Genomic DNA, 21,530 nt, shown 5'->3' on the forward strand with positions numbered 1-21,530 from the left:
TACATCCAAGTATTGTATTGTATTTACAAACGAAGACATCCGAGTATTGTCGTAAGTTGTTCGTTAATTTTTATTATCACATTTTGATTAATTTACAGAACACAAGTTACATCGGTACAGTATCGTGTCAGACTGTCAGTTTGACCGACTGCTGGTTTGTTATTCTGAATTATTATTATCTTAATGAACGCAAAGGAACTGAGCATTTCAATAACCCCTATGAAAGGATGCACACATTCACATTCGACTCGGGGAAGGGTTCCTTCACGACATTATAAATACACAAAAATTATCTCAGCCGATGACGGTCAAGGTAAACTTCATTTGGTTCAAACTCGACAGCTCGATGGTGTATTCGAGTCCTTATTCTATGGACGAACGGTCTAGTCTGATCGAGACGGTCTACTTAACATAACCTAACGGTCCAGGCTACGTGAGAGTGGTGGCATGTGAGATCCAGTCCACCGTGTGCGCCACTCGGTGGTAGATGCCCGGCTGGCCGCGGGAGGCGCAGGAGTAGCCGGCGGAGACCACTCCTACCAGGGTCCAGCGACCACCTCGCTCCAGCATGAGCGGTCCGCCGCTGTCTCCCTGACAACTGTCCTTGCCGCCTCCGCGGTATCCCGCACACAGCATCTCGGGGTATATCACCACGTTGATACCTGCAACAACAATTATTATTGGATTAGTTAATGTGGATTAGGAAATCTACGGTAATAGGATAGTTAATGTCATCATTTGGTTCGTTGTTTGACATGGAAGAAAAGTGACTATTGACCAAATCATTTAACAGTTATAGCGGTTTTCCTAGAATTTTACTCGTTTCAAAGACTCGTAACAAATATGTCAATAACTTCAAGATTGTTTTTTTCTTCATTGATTAAAACATCACAGATTATAATGACCATTAGCTCGATGCCATCGTTCGCACACTCTGTTGTCTATGACGGGCACGTCGACGGCCTGTAGGGTCCGAGGGCGAAGTCTCGAGCCGGGACTGAGGGCGCCCCAGCCTGCCGCCCATCCGTACTGACCCAGGAAGTCGGACCCTCGCTCCGGAAGACAGATCGGAGCTGGTGGTGTGAGGATTTAAGTTTATACAAATTATTTTAAGGATTTAAGTTTATACAAATAATATAAAAAGAGACGATTTATATAATGTATATTTTAAGACAAGGAAAACAAAAGATGAAAACTGAATCGGTTTCCTGCCCAAGTGACATTAAAGAAAAATAAAATTTTTGGGCATTAAACCAAGTTTCTACTAGATGACATGTACTGTTAGATTCAGTTTGTTGTTTTATTAAACCAAACAACAGCAATACTTACCTATATGCGGCATGTATTGTACGTTTCTGTCTAGAGTGAGGACGGCCACGTCAAAACGATCAGCTTGAGGTGTGAACTTGAAGAGCGGGTGAACCTGAAGTAAAAAAAACATGTCATAAAATAATGTAGAAGTAGGCTTTATATATACAAGCATGCCCGTGTGTTGCGGGTAGTCGTTAAAAAAGCTGGAATGCTTTCGTTGTCATTTTATTATCGGGCAGTTCGCGAAATAAATAGTAACTTAAGTTTTCAGTTCTTTATCGCAGTCAAAAACGATTCAGTGGACAAGAGCTACTTATTATAGTTTATCAAATATCCCATAAAATTGTACCTTGATAGATCTGACGCCGAAGGTATAAGCTGGGAAGGGTTCCGCCGCGGAGTTGATGACGTAGTCGCCGAGGGTGACGCGGACATGTCGGGGCTGAGCCCTCGCTACACAGTGACCAGCTGTGACAACGTGGCGACGAGATATCAGGGACCCCCCACACCTGGAACCAACAATATACATACATGTGGGTAGATTCAGATACATCGCTCTTGAAGTACACTAAGAAGCCTGTAAAAAGAATAGGCTGAAATGTTTCTGTACATAGATAGTTTTACATTTTATTTCTTCCCAAGTTAGTAACTTCAATTGTATCTGTATGCGAGTTTAAAATTAATGAAAGTATGTTTTATTTTAATCTTAAATAGTTTCATCTTTAACCAGTTCGTGTGTATTGTCGTTCTCAATAACTGTACATTATGAAACTTAAACTACCATTCCGTGTAACAGTACCCAGTAATGGGACAATTAATTTAACAGCACGACCGTACATTTCTTGAGTCCATATATTTTGCGTCATGAGAATGTTTTGAAACAAACCAATTGAGTTAACTCCGACACTAATTTTATTGTCTGTAATAAAATAATGTTTACGAAATATCGGTGTGCTTAAACAATTTTATACATTTTTTCTATTTCAAGAGAGGCATGCATTTCGTTTGAGTACCTATTTATATATTATTTTATATATATGTGTATGTAGGTACATATGTACAATAAAACAATTTTTTGTATGCATATTATCAGAACTTACTTCATTTAATGATTGTCTCAACAACATCCTTCATAGATAATAATACTTGCAATCTATTTTCTTGTCGTCAGAACGAGAAAACAAATTTTAAAGATAAGTTTAAAAGGATCTATGTTTTGTTAATTTTTTTAATGCATACAAGACCAATATAATGACAGTTTACAAAAATTAATAGTTTGCGATATCCTTATTAAATTTGAACGCAATTAAGCTGATATTATTTTAGAATCAAACAAATGTAGCAATGCATTTTGTAATGAAAATTTTCTTTGCGCAAGCAGTGTGTTCTAGTAAAATTTGGGAAAAATCTACCAGAGCAAGAGATTATCAAGAAATGTACACTAAGATGTGATAAAAATATAAGAGGAATGTGCGAAAGTTCATGCAAGGCTAGACACCATGAGGAAGGCTACACAGCTTTCAAACATATGATCAATGTAGCTTTTGTATCGATCGAAAGATATTACAGAACTTTTTTAATTCAAGAAGTATTTTTACATAAATGAATAAATACTTAAGTTCAAAATGATTGTATTTCTTCTGTGTAATATAAAAAGATTTATCTACAAGAAGAAAACTGTTTACATAAAGAATTGCAACTAAAGCTATATTCTACTGGTTATCTCCGGATGCATTATCTGCATGCATGCATTTGCATCTCGAGTGTCGTCTCTTTCGCACATTTACCTCTCTATCCAACATTGTTTCCAACCAATAAGCTCGAAAATCGACATAAGATTGTTGCATCTGTAAAGTAATTATTAGTATTAGTAGGGTTACTACCGAACGAGTGTTGCCATGTTACAAAAATGTCCATTTTGGTAGGAATTATTATATAAAATAATATGTTAGTGGGATTGTTATTAATGTTATATAATACAATATATTTTACAGTGGTCATTTTAAAGTAGGTGACCAGCGAGAGAGCAGTGTGGCGAGGGCCTTATGTAATGGTAATGAGGTTGTGTTTGAATACACGTGACCTCATGCCGACTACAATACATTATATAAGACCCTTAAACTGGTTCATGACGCACGCGGAGCTGAAAGTGACCACAATAAATGATCCCTGTTAACTGTATTTTTATCACTACAACGAGGTCCACTTATATTGATAGTTAATTAATCGATTAAGCTAAGAAATATATATTGATATAAATTATTAAAATTTCTTTAAGTCATACTTATTCATGATTTTTTAATGATTGAAGTTTTAACAAAATTATTTAAATTATAAAATCAAGACCAGTATCTCCTGTGAACTAATCAAATGTACAAGTATACTACACTACACGTACATTTTATAAGTCAAAGTTCTATAAAAGACAATGTTTCTAACATATTCTATTATAATAATAAGGTAATTCAACCTTGAGGATCCTATTCTGATGTAGGCCTGCCAGGGGAAGCTGCCGAAGCCAGCGTCGTCACCTCCGACGATGCGTCGTTGTGCCGTCTGCTTATTCCCCGCAACACCACAGCCTGGAAACGGATCACAGTAGACTTAGTAATGCGTGAGTCTAACACGCAGTCTAGACTAAGCGTAGCTTCCGCTAGACCACGACAAAATTATAACATATGACTCTTAGAGAACTAATTACGGAGACTAGGTTATAAGCTTTTCTTGGCACCAAAGAATTCGGGAGTATCTAGAGCGAGTGCAAATTTAATAATCATGATATTTTTTTGTATTTCCAAATTTAATTGCATATTATTTACTTCGTAGGGTTTGGGTTTTAATGTAAAATAACTATTCCAACTTATTAATTTTATAAGTTAATGATTATTTATAACATCTCTGTTTCTAACAAAGATTCGATTACCTTCAAAATTTTTCTTCTCTACTGGTTTGACGGTTGTTATAAGTTTCGGAAATCTCAAAAATTTTATTCCATAAATAGATTTGAAATAAAGAACGAACAGTAAAATGAACACACAACACCTCATGCTGGAGACGCTTCACGTGACATACGAGTGTAACACTTTGTAACGCGGTGTCAGGATGGATATTAAAGTAAGAATCGCACACGTCTTGAACTTTATAATTATAGAAGGCGAGTGAAAAAGTCGACTCGACAGTTACATCATATCTGGTTCATAACAAAACTTAAAAGGAAGCAAACGTTCTTTAACGTAATTCGGCATTACTTTACGGAAACGTAACGCGGTATCACTGGTCGATCAGGCGGAGGATGCGAAAGAGACAGATCTCCTCCGCTGATTTCACGTAAGAAGATATACTCGCATATATTCTATACTTTATAACTCGACATTTAGATAGTATTAGTTTTCGATTCTCGAAATGTCGAGTTACAAAGTGCTTATTTGAACTCACTTGCTCAAAATTATTCCATAATGCTGTTTCTTTTTCAGTTGTCGATAAATAATAAAAATGTCGTTAGTTTTTATGAAATTGGAGTCAATAGCGTATTAAATGTATATATTATGTAACGAGGAAGCATTGCAAAGGCGCGGAACCAATCGGAGTCGCAGCCCGTGGCGTTTCGCGTGTTGTGTGCTCGATTAACATACTTAACATGCTTTTATTATCATATCAACATTTCATATTTTATTAAGGTAAATTGTTATATGTTATTGAACTAAATTACTCTAACGGGGATTCCCAAAAATCTTAGACGTTGAAATGATATATTTAAAAGTCGATCGCGCAATGTGAAGGCACTCAAAATTTTCTAAACGCTGTTTTATTTTAAATATTCGAATATTTATTATTGTTGATTTTGTAAATAAATTTCCGTCTTCAACATGTACGCCGTGGATCCTGTCGCCCGCCGCCTGCCGGCCGCCGCACTGTCCGTCTGACAGATTTATTTATTTCTTTCTTTCTATGAATAATAAAAGAGTTTAAGAATTTCTAAAATCTGGTCAAAAATATTTCTTTTAACAAGATGTTTATCCTAATCATCGCCTCTCATCTACACTGGTTGTAATTCTCTGACGTAATGGATGTATTTTAGGTGAAACTAAAAGGTTAATTTTGAATTTACAGTGTATGTTGGGCTTAACTTAAACTGTTCACAATAAGAACTTAGAACACAGGCTACCAAATGTATTAGAATGCATACATGAAATAAATACCTCTTTACTTTTAATGAACAATTTTTTGTTTGGAATCGGCAGCAAAAAAAATTACAACCAATACAAGTAAAGACAAAAACTATTTATTTAATGAGCAACGATGTGAACTTAAATAATATGTATTCTGATGATTCGACACGCGGAGTACCGACTTAGAAAGTGGATGATTAGGTGTGTTTTGTGTAAACATGACTTGCATTACAGTGCACAGTCGGTTATAATGGACATTTGAATGGTTACAAATTCTTATCTTTTACGTTTTCTATTGTAATTTCGACCAAATCAAACTGACACAGAACTTTAACTGGAGAACTTATGATCTAAGCCAAGTTTATCGCCTGACGCACTTAAATTGTTACATTCAGACAGAAATTACAAAAAATATATAGATTTTTCTTGTTTTGTTTAACTTTTAGGACAGTCTAACTAATCGAATGTTTGTTCTAAATGAATTGGCCAGAAGCAGTATCTTATAGACTTATACTAACAACATTAGTATTCAAGATGAGTATTAATTCCACTACCCTGTGTTTGTTAATATAAGCTCGAAACCGCAGCCCTAGTAAGCTACCTCTTCATAACACCTAAAGGAGTAACAGATCAGGAACGTACGTCGTGGTTTAACTGAGGACAGACTTTATTGAAGTTATATGTTCGTCTGTGTCACGGTGAAACATGGTAACACTTGAACTTTCACGGTATGCGGTGACCAACAGTGTGACGGCCGATGTCATCAAGGAGGCTTCACTCATATGTTAGGGGATATTGTTGATATACATTAGATTAAATTATAAGCAGTTATTCTAAGGCTATAAACAAGTAACCTCTTTGGATTACACAGATGCTAAATGTCATAAAATGCACCAATTTATTATAATCTTCCAAATAACTGGTAAACGTATCTCTGGTTCCACTCCGTTACAAGTTACGAGCGGCCTTTCAGTCGGTAGAAAGTATTTTGTAATTTGCACAATATGTTACACCAATATATATCTGTTGCTCTGTTTGTTTGTTGTTTGTTTACTGTAATAGCTTTTGTGTTATGGTACGTAGATTCGATTCCCGATCAGGCAAACAAATGCTTTTATCGGGCTTGCATTCAGTTCAAGTTAGTTAAGAAACCAAGATATAAGTTATACAGAGAGAATAACGTTAATAAAAATCTTCCGTAATATGATGTTAATAGCAAACAATTTGCCAAATATAATATACGAGGATACGGTCGCTTATATTATTACAGTAAATACGAAGTATTACAAACGAATGTTTTGAAAGCTATCCATTATACACGCAAGAAGACCCATAGCATTGTAACCATTGAGCGGTGTCTGTGAAATTATAGCCCACACACTATTAACACACACATTGAAAAACAATTTGACATTGGAAATATCCGTCAAACGATATATTATATATAAAATTACGAGATTATTGTGGTGCGGGTGAAGGCTTGTCTTTGAGGTGATTATGGGTTGTAAATAACCACAGTTATAATACTTAAACAATTACAATAAATCTTGGTATATTATTACCTGAACTCTAATACATTTAAATGTGTTTTTTTTTGCAAGAATAACTTCTGAACTGTTCGTGTCGGTGTGATAATGTATTCGGACTGAGGATGATCTAAGAACCGCCAAGTTTGAGCGTTATATCACCCGACCCGAAACTTTCACCGCCCGCCGACTGGCGCGTCATCTTTGTTTGTCAACATCAAGAACAATAGCAAATAAATTTTATTTCTGGGTTTTGGAGTTTTTGTAAGTAATATAAAAGTATAGTTATAGATTTATTTAGTGTTCCGATAAATAGTTTGTTGAAATCCTGTCAAAGAAAATTACGATTTTATAGTCACGTGAACTCGGGTTATACATTGATAAGTTTTTTTTTTAATTATATTATTTTAATTATATTACAAAGATTTGAAACGATTAGCTGTTGTAATCTTATGTTTGATGATTTCGTGAAGAAAAAGCATTTATAAACAATAATAAGAGTTAGTGCAAGCCCTAGATGTGTGGAGTGGAGGAGAATTGACTCGTTTGGTAGAAGATATTAGAGAATTCCACGGGGTCCAAGATCTGATGAAGAAGATATGAAGAAGCTATTCATCACTTGGACGCTTGTGACCCTGAATAAATATAAAGATACCGTTGAGCACACAGAGATAACATTCTGTTGCTACAACTTCTAAACAGTTAAAAATAAATTATCATCGAGTCTGAACGTATACAAGTTGCTAAACCAGAAGCTTCGTTAACTTCAAGCAGAGAACTCACTGACATGTCTGATTGGTCGTTAGATCATTCAGAGCTTTAAAACCTCCATTAATTGTTTGGACATATCTGTGACACACATACAGAAACTATTAATATTCATCTTATATTATATAATACTGTCTATTTGATACACATACGACACAAGTGACATAACGAGGAAGACGTCCCCGCGGCATATTAATAAGGTCGGTCGACTTATTGTAATATATTCCGCACATTGTATGTCCTTGAATGAAAAGCGACCTTGTACTCACTTGTATTTAAATCAGTTAATAATTATTCCATTAAACTACACACTAATACCCGACTTTAAACTTTTGTTAACTAAAACTCATTTTGTTTTGTCTGATCCAAAATCTCCTAGCTTACGTGTCCCGGAATTAACATAAATTAACTGTTTATTATATTTTATTATCATTTTACATAACTTCATATACAGGATTTCCTATCAAACAGGAAATTATGCCTTGTCTTAATGACCTACGTCGAACTGTTGAAGATTTCAATACAGTTGTTGTATTTGCATCAGGGAATCATTTAACGGACAAACTCTCAAGCAACTCGCGCGAAGATGTTCGTTATTTCAATTGGAACGATCACTAATCAGTTATTATTCAACAGCGATCCGAGTGACACACTTAGACGTGTTTGTGGATGTGATCTGTGTGCCGAGTGTTGCTTAATGTGATATTATGTCACTAGAAAGTCGATGCTAGCTGTTTGACCAACTTATTCGTGTAGTTACATCACCGAAGGCCCGGATGGAGCCTCGCGCGGCGATCCCTGTCGGATGATAGGATTACTGGTGAACTCCCAGCAGATAGTTTGATTTGATAACAACATAGTAAAGGAAAGGGATGAAAACGTCTCTGATATGAGTGATGCTTGGTAATCTTTGTTACAGTGAATCATGAGTCATGGTTTTTTTACTCTTTGGCGATTTGGCAACAGAAGAAATAGCCTCACACTTCCATTTTTACTTAGAGTGGATTGAACTATTTAAGACAAGTCTTATTTAGTCGTATTTTCTGTTTATAACATTCTACATATTGTGTTTATAAAAAGTTTGATGCACAATTAATAATGGCACTGCGAAAACGACCAGTCTCCTATTCTGAGTTTAAAGTTCAGATCAGGTTAAGGTGGGAAAACTTAGCTGTCAGATGATTGCTGGCGGTATTTTATCTGGTTCTGTCAGGAGACCAGGCGAGAGATCTAACATACTGTTTTTCATTTTCGAATTAAATACTTGCACGATGGCTTACTTGGCAAAAGATATTGTGTAAGTTGCAGCTTCTATCTGGCTCATGTCAATGAATTAATTCCGTTTTCTTCATTATATATTACATTCCCATGAAATGATACCTCAAAATTCGTTTCCTAACTCCAAACAGTTCCCATAGCTCTCGTAACATATCGTAATAATCAAAGAATACTTACTTCCTCTCATTATAAAAACAATATCTAATGCAGAGTATTGCCATGTTGGTAATTAAAGTGGGCGCGGAGATTTATCGTCATGTTGGTAGACCGTTCCGTTTTTATACGGATATGCCTCTCTGTGTCACTTTCCCTCAATGAATTTCAATCTATAGCACCTTTTTTGTGTAATTTATTCAAAGATATATGGACCGACGTAACATTTTCGATGAAATAAAAAAAAAAGTGAAACAAAGGTATTCATATCGTCTTCGATCAACTTTAACTACGCAAGGCTATTGTTTTAACTGTGCCTCGTATCTGTATGGTTCAGACTCAATCATAAACTAACTTTCGCTTGGTATGCTCTAAATATGAAGCGCCATTGTTTTCTCACAACTAAGCGATGGAAACATAAGTATAATTTGAAATTTTTATTAATTATAAAATTAAATATATATATATTTATTTTATTTTGTTTTTGATGAGAAAATTTTTTTTTTTGAAATTTTCTAAATATAATTTCACTTGAGTGTGGCAATACCAGTGTTATAATGTCTGTATGTTCAAGCTAAATATTCATCCGTATGTTAAAAAGGAAACGCGTTCTCAATAATTATATGTAAAAGATAGCTAAAGATAACATGTGAGTATAAACCGAGCGGAAGGTGGCGCTGATGACATATTACGACGTGACGCGCTACAGACTGAAATGACAGACGGAAGTTATTATCTGTGGAGTGTTATCAGCTGTTTGAGTGACACAGACTACGTTAGACCATAATGAGATCTAAGATCTTCGCGAGTTTTATTCATTTAAATGAAACTAGTATTTTTCGAATAAACTACGCGTGATTTATTTTTGTAAAAAACTACATACTCCCAACGTTTCGGTTACTTTTCAGCAATCGTGATCACGCGTAGTTTATCCGAAAAATACTAGTTTCACTTATACGTTAGACCATTTGAATATCATATTATTATGAATCTTTCTTAACGAGATCAGGTGTTTTTTGCTAATAAAAGCGTAAAACATGAATTATTCCTTTATAATCTTAAAGTTATATATATTTATTATCTTTTAAAAAACATCATCATGGCTTTTATGACACTATAAAATTAATAGATTAACTTAGCTCTAACATTTTCCTGCATGTTTTTACTTATGAAGCACACATCTCGTTAAACTCCAAAGAGTTAGTTATGCGTCTGTTTGTTCCCCGACGCCCTCAACACTGACATCAAGATTATAGTTTAAACCGTTCCTTCTTGAAATTTTCAGTACTGACCTCAAACTAACAACAATAAAATTAATCCATAGAGCATGTTTAAACAATAGATAAGAACATTATCCGTGTCTCGTTTCTAATTCAAATACTTACGATATTCATAATGTGCGAGGATTTATTAATGGACAACTTTTAACGCTCCGTTTGTAGTGTGGCGAATCTAACTTGGACTAAACATCAATTTAGTAGATTTTGGACATCATTCATAAATAAAATGCAAAGCAATATGAGTATGAGATGGAATATAAACAAAAAACAATCAGCGAATAGAAATAAAAATAACATTAACTCACTTCGATTAATAAATTACGATCTCGAAGGTGTTGTATTGTTTTAGTACAGATTGATCTATCCTAGAATTTCACATTCACTAAATGTGACAAAAAGGTCAAGACTTGAAGATCATTCTATATTTAATAATGGTAAAACTAAAATTTTTACAAAATTAAACCCCCTTCCAATTAATAGCCATTTTAAGATTATGCTGGCACGAGCGAGGAATTTAATCGAGATATAATTTTGGTAAAGAGCTGATACTCTTACAAGGCTGGATCGATACGAATCAAACAGCTGAGAACCACTACAAGAAAACTGGCGCACAAATGAAAAAAACTGCATCAATCAGTCAATCCGTTCCAGAGCTGCGATGCCAGAGGCAGATACACAGAGACATGGACGTGCAACTTATAACACTTTCTGCATTCTAAACGTAATTAATTAAGTATACATATACAAGCTACATGCGAAACAAAGACTCAGACTCAGACTCAGTCAGACTCGTCTCTAATAATAAACAAAGTAATGAGAACGAAGTTAGAAAACACAAGCTGTGTAGAGCCGTCGTGACGTTCATCAGCAGTTTATAAAAAAGATCTCATATATAATACACACTTTCACTCATCGATCTTCGGACTGAAATGATTCGGATTTCAGAATCTGTGGGATCTGATGAGGTGAGATGAGTTCTGATGAGATCTGATTGTCAGTCTGTAAACAGTCATCATTACAGACTCAGGCTGACACATTGTTACTAATACCACTTTTGATTTCTGAAATAAATACCATCAGTCCTAACGTTTGCGATTAAAAAGCTGTAGTCCTGTAGTATACACGGTTGAGGTATAAACAGAGGAACTGGCGTTATCAAAGTAAACCGCGAACTGTAATGTAAAAATGAACAAATGTTCTGTGTGTCTGTGAGGCATTCAAGACAGATATTTCTTTAGTCTTAAAAGTGACCCGTTATTAAGTATTTGTCCAAAGTCTTATCTATTGTCACGATTTGTTTCATTTAAACTAGTTCAGTCGTTTAAAAGCCTCAAATAGATTCTCCCACAGGTAATATCTCATCATCAGACCAAAAAAAAAACCGATTTTATTTGAAAGTAAAATTCAATGTTAATAATATTACAAAATCTGTTTTATTTATAATAGAAATATTTAAATGTGATTGCGTAAATCCTCTTACTTCTGAATCACGAGATCCGCCAGCTGGTTGTTGAGCGAGACTCAACCTTATGACTACAACATAAAACATAATATTTAATAACGCGACGTAAAGAAACTTCACACTGGGCCGTAGGATTTGTCATGTGTTTGGGAGATATCATTAAAATAACCGCATTTCATAATTATTCCTATTAAAATTACAAAATTTTGCCATTCTGGTTAACATTTAACCTTCCGAAAAAGTTAAGCAATAAAGAATCTATGTCAGCGTATCTCAGGATGCCAGTCGTTATTTTTATTTGCAAAGATTATATTCGAGAAATATTCAATCGTTTAAAATCCGTTAACGCGTTTGAAAGTAAAAGTATTTTACGAGCGGTTCTCATTTTGCCAGTTTAATTCTCCAATTCTCCATATTACAGTCATTTAAAGTGATAAATCCTTTCAAGTGAGATGCTCTCGTTAGGCCCCATTTTATTTTTATGGTCAAGTCATAATACTTTGAAAACGATTGACTTTATTACGGCGATTCATCAACCAAAATCAGCGTCTAAATATCCGCTAACGAAATGTGCCATTAAGATAATCATTATTGTATGAAATAAAAATGAAGCGTTCTCCGTAGACTTTTATGAATAATGGAATCTGATTAGTCTTGTTGCTAATTTACTTGTTTACTCAAATTTAAATTAAAAAATCACATCAAAGTGTTGTCAAGCAAATTGTAAGCATTGATTTAGCTTCAATTATCGAAAAATATACGTCTCACAACATAAAAATGATTGACGAGTAAGATTTTGAGTTATAAATAATATAGTTTGGGATTACTATTACGTGATGTTGAACTCTACCAAGAAACATATAGTTTAAAATCTGTATATGACAGATAATGTTATTATATATAGGAGTGCATTGTTCGTTCGTGTGTGAGCGAGTCGAGCCCCGTGAGCGTCAGCGCCGGCCTCAGTGAAAGTCATTACGTGACCAACCGACACTGTGTCAAGAACTACACTTTTTGAGATATTTTGTAATTAATTTATACGGAAATCAATATTTTGTTTATATATTTCGTAATACTTAATTTGAGTACAGGTTATGAATAAAAAATATATGTCAAGTTATGAGACATTATTATAAAAGGGTAATGTTTATGTATACTTACCTGAAACCTTACGAGGAAAGCGGAAATATGGACATTATTCTGTTAATAATATGTACACAGAGATGTGAGGAAGCAAGACATAGTTAGAAAAGAGCAAGGAAGATAATGATAGTGAGATGAGAGTACCTGGAGACGGTTCCGGAGCAAGTATGGAGCATCAGACGGGAACATTCTAGCTATGTCTTGCCACACGACCACATCAGAGCTCAGTTAGTTCAATAACCTACACACCCTCACACCGAATTGTAATTATGACACAAACATCGGGATGTGCAGAACCAGAGGGCTGGTCAGCTGATCAGAATCCTCTGGTGGGTTATCGCTTTGCTGAACGAGATTGCGGGTGAAATGGAGCGTTCAGAAATAACGCAATTACCGGAGAAAACATTTGAGATCATCATTACGTAACGGTGTGATGGATTGCAGACGGTAACTTACTCTCATCGTTTATAACCGGACCATAGCTAAGTCCTTCGTTCGGTGTGAATTCTAAGCTGTTGGAGTCTTGTACCCCGAGGATGCCGGACTTGGCTACTCTGTGACAACAGCCTTTGAGCAAGCTCCCGCAGGAACCGTCCAGTAGTCCTCCGACCATCCAGCAATAGAAAAAGAACTCGCACGTCCCGCCCTGGGGACAGTTTTTCTCATATTGTCTCTCTAATTTCTTACTCTCTATCAGCGCAGGGTTAGGCTTGTCCAAAACTCTCCCTCTTCTCCCACTATCTCTATTAGTGCTCGTGATTTCTTTTATAATGTCGTTTATCTTCTGTATCTGCTCGTCCGATATCGGTTTGAACTCTGGCAGCACGGAACTCACGTTCGCGTGCTCCTGAAATATTCTCTCGGTCAACTCTGTCTGAACAAACATTGGTTTTTTTAGTGTATAGCGCCGTGGTTCGTATGATCTTATAATGTATCGCAATCTTTCTATTTCGTTGCTCTGAGCTCGATGTGGATCGTTGGCATCTGTACGGAAATAAAATAGAATATAATACAGTGGAAGAAGAGAACGGATGGATGAAATGAGAGATGAAGGAGCAGTTGAGATGATTAGTGAGGATTTTTTTATGTACATGGTAGATATGTGTTAGTTATAAACATGCATTAATTCGATGTACACAATACATAAGAATTCTGAAAGGAATCTTTGGTAGTTTACTAGTTTATGATGACTGAGAAACTATTTAATAAGATCAAAGTTCGAACTAGTCGATAGACAGGGGTTTCAAATAGAAAAAAATAATAAAAAACAAAACTACTAAAAGATTGGAAGGAATAAGTTGTGAACTTTGTATAGAAACAGTAACACTTATACCATAAAATATATTTAAAGACATTTACACAGAAATTCTAATTTTACATTTCATAATTAAAAATGACAGAAGACTTTGGCGAAGCTACTTAAGGGCAGGTAACCTTCAAGGCGTCACAAAGTAACGGCTCGCGTCGTTTTAATGTATAGTAGACGCTATAGCTCAGTTTACACAGAGACGGTAAGGCAATATAAAAAGTATCGCAGCTTCCTCGTGTGATGTTTGTATAAGTAATATAATAATATATGTCTCTTATATAGTTTCTTAATGTTAGATTATTATATGAATAAGAATTAATTAATGCATCATAACATATTGACGATTAGAATTGCGAAGTAAAAATTTATATTGAAACGGATGATATTAAAATATCCGTGAAATATATCGGAGGTTTAAAGGAATAGGAAATTTCTGTTTGAAACTAAACTATATAAGGTACAGTACTCTGAATGACTTACAGACGACCTAAGGACGAACAGATTATATTATAACAAAATAAATACAACTACGTTTATATATATTTAAAACACAGCATTTAATGTAAGTGGTAACGAAACTTTAACTATATAGTTTGTGAGTTCCTCTTCCGGCCAGCGTGAAGCGATTTAACCGTAAGTGCTCAGTTACTTAATAACAAATTTACTTCTAAAAAATATTTGTTTAGTATATAGTGAATGAAGTACTCTAAACTGTGTGTATTTAGTCTGCCGTCGGTGCCTCGTGGTAAGTGTAAGTAGGATGTACGCTCACACTAAGTTCACAGCTGACTGTAACTTTCACGTGCCGGTCTCGTAATATTATATAATTAAAGTGCAATTTGTATTGTGTTAAAGTTGTCATAGCTGAGAGTGATCGGCCGCCATTTTGAAATATAATTTGACAGTAGAACTGCTAGGATTTTATTAAAAAGTAAGGTTAGGTTATAGAAAGTGAAAAATAAACTAACCACGGGTCTATTACAGTTAACTGAGTGGAAAATAAGTTAAATAATAATTTTAATTACTTAATCAATTAAACATTTACACCACCGTTCTTGATACACTTTGAAATAATTTGAAGCGCAATGTGAATATACATCTTCGTTAACAATTTTGTTAGCGAGTTATTTAATCTCAGATATAGAAAACGTAAATTTTTATTGATACCGTTCGTGCATATTGATTTGTCATTATAAAAAAAAATATACTGTAACGATAAAAAAATTCATAAAAAAATTTATGAAGCTTAAAAGACGAAGAACATACTACTTGGAATAATCATACAAGTGTGACGTCACACTTTCGGTTTCAGTCTTATTACAGTACAGTTGTAACAACTCAACAACTGTACATAATTAGTTCATGTTGCAACTACAGACTTGAACGGGAGTCATTGACATGACACGAGAGCGAGACCACTATATACGGATATATGATGTTAGAGAGGGATAGACATATGTGTGTGTGTCAAGCGCGTGGCAGTGAAATCTATTAAGGTAGAGCATCTTTAAATAAGTTCTCTTATTAAATTATATATATTGTCTGTATAATTAATGTGTTTGAAATAAATGAATAAGAAGTACTGCATCTGTCCAGTTTGAAACAACAAAAGATTTGTGGCTGAATATACTATGCAGTTGACTTTTACTGGCGTTTATATAAAAAAAAATTAACGTCAAAATTTTTGTTAACATCAATATTAAACTATATATTAAGGATGTCCAACGAATATTTTGATTTCATATCTCCCGTGTAACTCTTTTTTTGTTAACTGTAAACATAGAACAGGTATTGATGCATATATTAATGCATACATATGTATAATTCACAATCAGAATACATCTATAGGTTTACACCACGCTTTCAAGAAGTGAATAATGTTTTAACATTTTTTAGGTGATAATACGTTTATTTCTAAAGTTAAGTCAAATTTTCAAAGACAGCGTCGTGTAGTTAATATTAGTAAAGGAAAATTTTAATTTTACTTTAAAATTAAATTTTAATTTTACTTTAAAATTAAATTTTAATTATTTTATTTTATATTTAATAACTATTATTATGTATACATTATGAACTTCGCCTTAACATCAATCACCACACTAGCGAGGAGTCGTGCGTGATGAACACGACTTCCCCAGTTTTTAATATATTATATATTTTCCGTAAATTACATGTTAATATACTAAGTTACTCTCCATGAGTCGTTATAATAATGGAACAACTAAATTTATATATATTCTAATACGAAAGATTGTTTAAATTGCTGTGTTCGTCTTGCATGGAGCGAGAATATTTCTGAGGACGCGAATTTTTGGATAATTTAAACGAAATACAGTACAGTCGAGCAATATTAGAAAAAACTATTTCAAAACCCTTCTTGTACAGCTAGCAACACCATCCTCTGAGTACGTTTAGCAAACAACTTTTACTTATGCGGGTCGAAAAATAAAAAAAAAAATCTAAAAATATTAAACTAACTAGTCGACATTATATAATACAATAATGATAATTGTTCAAACGAAATGTTAGAATTAATTCAGTCATCAGTTTTCTTCAAACAAACAGATAATAAAGTAAAGCTTGGTACACACATATATTCTCGTTTTTTTTTAATGTAAACACATATTATGATTATGTCAGAGGTCAGGTGCGTATAATTCCTACATTATATAAGTGTGTGACATAACATCAAATGTCACGTTGGATAACTGTCAGACGGCCAGGCCCAGGAAAATATCAGTCACGTCATTGAACAAGATTTTATCGACATGTTTGGCAATCTAATAGATACAGCTTACATGACGAAGTCCAGATTTTATAACTGTATATGTATAAATATTAAATTTTCTTACAATACTTTAAGATATTTTAAATTATAATATACGCAACAAGGATCTGTGCATGTGAAAGCATTTCGCGTGTATTCTTAGTGAAATATTCTTAAAATTCCTTGTTTTATTCAAACAATAAGAATATGAGATGATTTCTAGACGACGAGACCGTGAGATGGAGGTGAAATTAGTTTTCACTGATGGCCCAGCAAAAAACTTGATTAAACATGGGAACTATTGTCACCGAGGAAAGTGTTCGTAATTCATTTAAATTTGACGGTCGATGAAGTGGGTCAGGAGTTAGGAGTCAGGGGTCAGGGGGCAAGTGGACTGTGATGATTTCGATGTAGTTAATCGATTTTAATGCGAGGTCCCCGATGACACTAAATCGACAATGTCCTACTGCAACTGTCATCCATATTGCTAAAGATCATTTTCAAGTATATTCACGCACGTTTGATATTTTCTAAGCATTTTATTTTACCACTTACAAACTGGAATGAATCTTGTCCAATTAGTTACAATAAACATTCTACATTCTGAACTTTAAATAGAAATAACTTACTCTAATTTGTCAGTTGTGTTGACAGCGTCACTGGTGACAGTTGACATCAGGACCTTTGTCATTTTGGGTTGAATAAAATCTACTAGGAAACATGACTGACATTTGATAAGTCAAAAATGTTTTGATAATCCTATCATCATCTACCTGTATATAGTGATTTTACCTTGGCTCTGTCCGAATCATGAAGTACACACTTCATACAATCTCTCACGACTCACACTCTCAAACTGACTGACTGTCTTTAATTATAAAGCTATTAGTAATGGACTCATAAAATTGATATCTACTATTTTATATACATTTAAAATATACATTATTTTATTCATTATTATGTAACAGAACAACAGTTATCACTTATCACCGACAACATTAAAGTAGATCTAACAATCGTAGTAATGAACAGCGCACGAAGCGAATTATATATCGTAGTGTTGTTTATGCATATATATAAAGCAGAATACATGTAAATTAATTTGTTTTTTTTTCGTTTTACATGCAGCGAAAAGTAGGCTTTGAGTTTGATTGGAATTTCGCTTTGATTTATATATTGCGTGATTCAGTCACTTACGAACAAAAATACTAACGTTAGGTCGCCAGCTGTTTCGCTAATACAACAATATTATTCATAGTAAAGTAGAAACTTTTACAATTATATCACAGTATTTATATTAGTATTAATGGAATTGTTTTGAACTAATTCTGAGACTATACGCTATCGAAAGTACTCCAAGTGGTAATGAGTAGAAACACCATGTTTCTGATCACTAGCGGTCTCATGATGGACTGATTCCACTCCTTGTTGGTTTAATTTTATTTAAATGATGAAGTGTGTGAATGAAGAAGTGAATGATGTCAACGTATAGATTAAAATATGAATGAAAATGAATGGTTTTGAGAGATAAAAATCTCTTGAACATTTTTATTTTTTTTTATATATTATTACTCTACACATGTTTTTAATATTTTTCTTGTATTTTTTTTTTTTTATATATAGAAAACGTGTAAATATTGTGAATATGTTTAACGCGTCGAATAGAAAAGTTTTAAAGGGGAAAAGACGGAGACCGTTAAAATTATTTTGATTATAAACGAGCGCATGCGGAAACGGCCTCTATCGCAAGTCGCTAAGGTGTAAGATCGCTTGTCCCACACGAAACTCTCATTTTTCATAGTTGCGTGACAAAATGTCGCGTGCGAAGAGTCGAAGGGAAGGATCGCAATATCTCAAACACAGTAAGGCTCAGTGTCGTGTGACTGAGAGTCGTTCAACGATTTAAATGATATCCTGTTTGTTGACTTATCAATGGTGAGTTTAAACGAACTCAATCTCTGCGGTTTCTTAGAGTTCCTCGACTCGTCACCATGAGGTGGAGGAGCCTCCTGGTATCCTCATGATGTGAGTCACCTTCCTCATGACCTCTATCGTGGCCGTACACTAATGCGACTGTACGCCTGTCGGTAGTGTCAGTTTGTCACATGTACCAGCTATTAAACATGTTAACAAGTGAGCGTTACCTTTATTACAAATATTGATTGAAAGTGATTTCCATTCAGCGCGTCTCTCCTAAAGAAACTTCCTCATTTAAACTTATTGATTCAGAAACATTTGTGTTGCGAGCGTTCGGTTATTTGTCGTTATATATTATATATATAATGACAGAACTTGTGTTAAGTTATATAATAGTTATTAATGTCCTACAAATATATAATAATAAAAAACATTTAAATATGTCTTTGTCTTTGTATGAAGAGGTTTTCTTTTCAATGTATCACCAACAGACAAATTAAATTAAACTTTTTATATGTTTCGTATTAAGTAAAAATGTATTTGTTGCAATATAAACTTAGTGACATATTATTTTCTTAAGATCATGATATAAAAATATTCACATATATATTGTTAAATTTTTAATGGAACATTATTTATATGAACGCTTCCGTAAACGTCAAATCAGATCTCTCCGTCATTTGAAACTAACTTTCATGTTCCAACGATATAAGTCGCTTTGTTTACAACCAATAACTATTAATAAATAGAACCTGTAATGCATTATATATTGTTTAGATACTATTATAAAATGTTCTTGAGGTAGGGTCAGTTGATTTAACCGTTGAGTTAAATGTACACTTAATAAGCGTGTGGTCTTAACTCACCTCTCTCAGAGAAGGCGTCGTTGTTGACTGGGGATGACGAGATGTCCTGGAGCGTCTGGTCTTCGGCGCCGATGTCGCTGGTGCCGAAGTTTTGTTCACGGAACACGACATTGTCATTGAAATTAGGTCCCGCGTGAGAGTTGGTCAGCACTGAGTTACCGTCTGGGGAATAAGGGAACACTACGCGAGGACTGCGCGCCTTCCAGCCACTGTTAGGATAGTACCCCGCTCTCGGTGGTGAGGAAATCAGGGGTTCGAACGCGTAGTTCGGGGCGTACGGTCCACCGAACCTGCCTTGATAGAACTTGGGATACATCCGCGGCATGTAGAATCTCTCCGTGCCCAAGGCTTCTACCTTCCGCGGCTCCTCCGTGACGTCCGCGGAGGTGAAGTCATAGTCCGTGGTGTCATCGAACTTGATTCTGGAGTGTTTGTTCTCCGTCAGGTCGATCTCTCCGCGCCCGAGAGGCTGGCTGTTCTCTTCTTCGTCCAGGAACTGCACTCTCCTGAACCTCCTCCTGTAACTCCTGGGCACGAACATGGGTACACTCCTCTGTCTCTGGTATATGCTGAGCGCGCGACTCGTCTCCCCGGAGACGCCCGTGCCCACAGCCAGCATCATCAGTACGAACCTCCATTGACTTTCGCTCAACATGTTGCCCATTAGTGTAAGGGTTTCACTCTCATTGTCCGCGGCGCGTGTTTTTTGTATCACGTTCTCATTGTTCGATGCCTGGTGCTGTGCGGGCGGCTGTCGGACGCGGACTGGGTGGGAGTCGCGGCCGCCTCGACCCCCACTGGGCCGCTGCAGCCTTACGTAAACAGATTTACGTGTGAGTTTTACGTAACCGCCTTGATAACGTTGCCGGGCAACCGTGTTTTTGGAGAGACGTCACCGAGAAAAGGCTCCCTTATATAGATTATCAAAACGTGTTAACGTGTTGTTAAAAAACTTAAACTATATTTTTGGTGAGATTCAACCGATTGTCTCTTCCTGATATATCCATTTAGTTTTCCTCTCTTTCTCGAGAATGTACTTTACATATCTCTACAGAATTTATAACCATGTTGAACGCATAACAAGAATGTTAATAAAATGTAACGTGTGTCGCCGTTACTACTTTTATAGCTCGAAGACTTCACGCGCCGGGAACTTTCTATAAGATCGGGTTACTATTAGCTACGGGGACTCTGTTTCTCGTGTAGTCATTTATTTATCGACGAATATATGACTTATTAGTATATTTAACAATCTTTACATCGAATTACTGTAGCTTTACTCTGGATCTAACCATATCTACTAAATACTGTTATGTTTAAGACTAGAATATATAAAACCTGTTGATATCTCCATTAAGTAATTCTTGAATCCACGAGCACCATCTATGAGAAGCAGACATAACAAAGGCCTTTCTCTTTTACAATCTAAATGTACTTGAAGAATGGGTCGCTAGATGGCGCTGTGCTGAATTTCAAAGCTGCAAGTAAAAGATATCAACGAGCATGCATTTACTTTACGAAACAGTAAGGTAATATTAAGAACTATTTATTCCTACATACTTGTATGTTAACTTTTGAAAA

At 35.1% G+C, this 21,530-nt stretch overlaps 1 protein-coding gene across 1 annotated transcript; it reads right to left on the bottom strand.

The window, feature by feature from the left end:
- Positions 1-55: 55 nt before the first annotated feature.
- LOC116776367 (uncharacterized) lies at positions 56-20,700 on the bottom strand. Its single transcript, XM_061525359.1, has 7 exons — positions 19,950-20,700; positions 13,547-14,074; positions 3,782-3,893; positions 1,661-1,820; positions 1,330-1,423; positions 906-1,073; positions 56-662 (listed from the first exon to the last, which is right to left on the bottom strand). The coding sequence occupies exons 1-7, from the start codon at positions 20,611-20,613 to the stop codon at positions 430-432; spliced, it is 1,959 nt and encodes a 652-aa protein (XP_061381343.1). The 5' UTR covers positions 20,614-20,700; the 3' UTR covers positions 56-429.
- Between the last annotated feature and the right edge of the window lie 830 nt (positions 20,701-21,530).

The sequence above is a fragment of the Danaus plexippus genome, chromosome 28, assembly GCF_018135715.1.
Source record: "Danaus plexippus chromosome 28, MEX_DaPlex, whole genome shotgun sequence".
Taxonomy (NCBI): domain Eukaryota; kingdom Metazoa; phylum Arthropoda; class Insecta; order Lepidoptera; family Nymphalidae; genus Danaus; species Danaus plexippus.

Bases quoted from the DNA above. Each gene is read 5' to 3' on its own strand.
- LOC116776367 (XM_061525359.1), bottom strand. From the start codon at position 20,613: ATGGGCAACATGTTGAGCGAAAGTCAATGGAGGTTCGTACTGATGATG. The intron at 14,075-19,949 runs GTGAGTTAAGAC...ATTTCCGTACAG, and splicing joins CGACGCCTTCTCTGAGAGAG to ATGCCAACGATCCACATCGA. The intron at 3,894-13,546 runs GTAAGTTACCGT...ATCCGTTTCCAG, and splicing joins TCCGGTTATAAACGATGAGA to GCTGTGGTGTTGCGGGGAAT.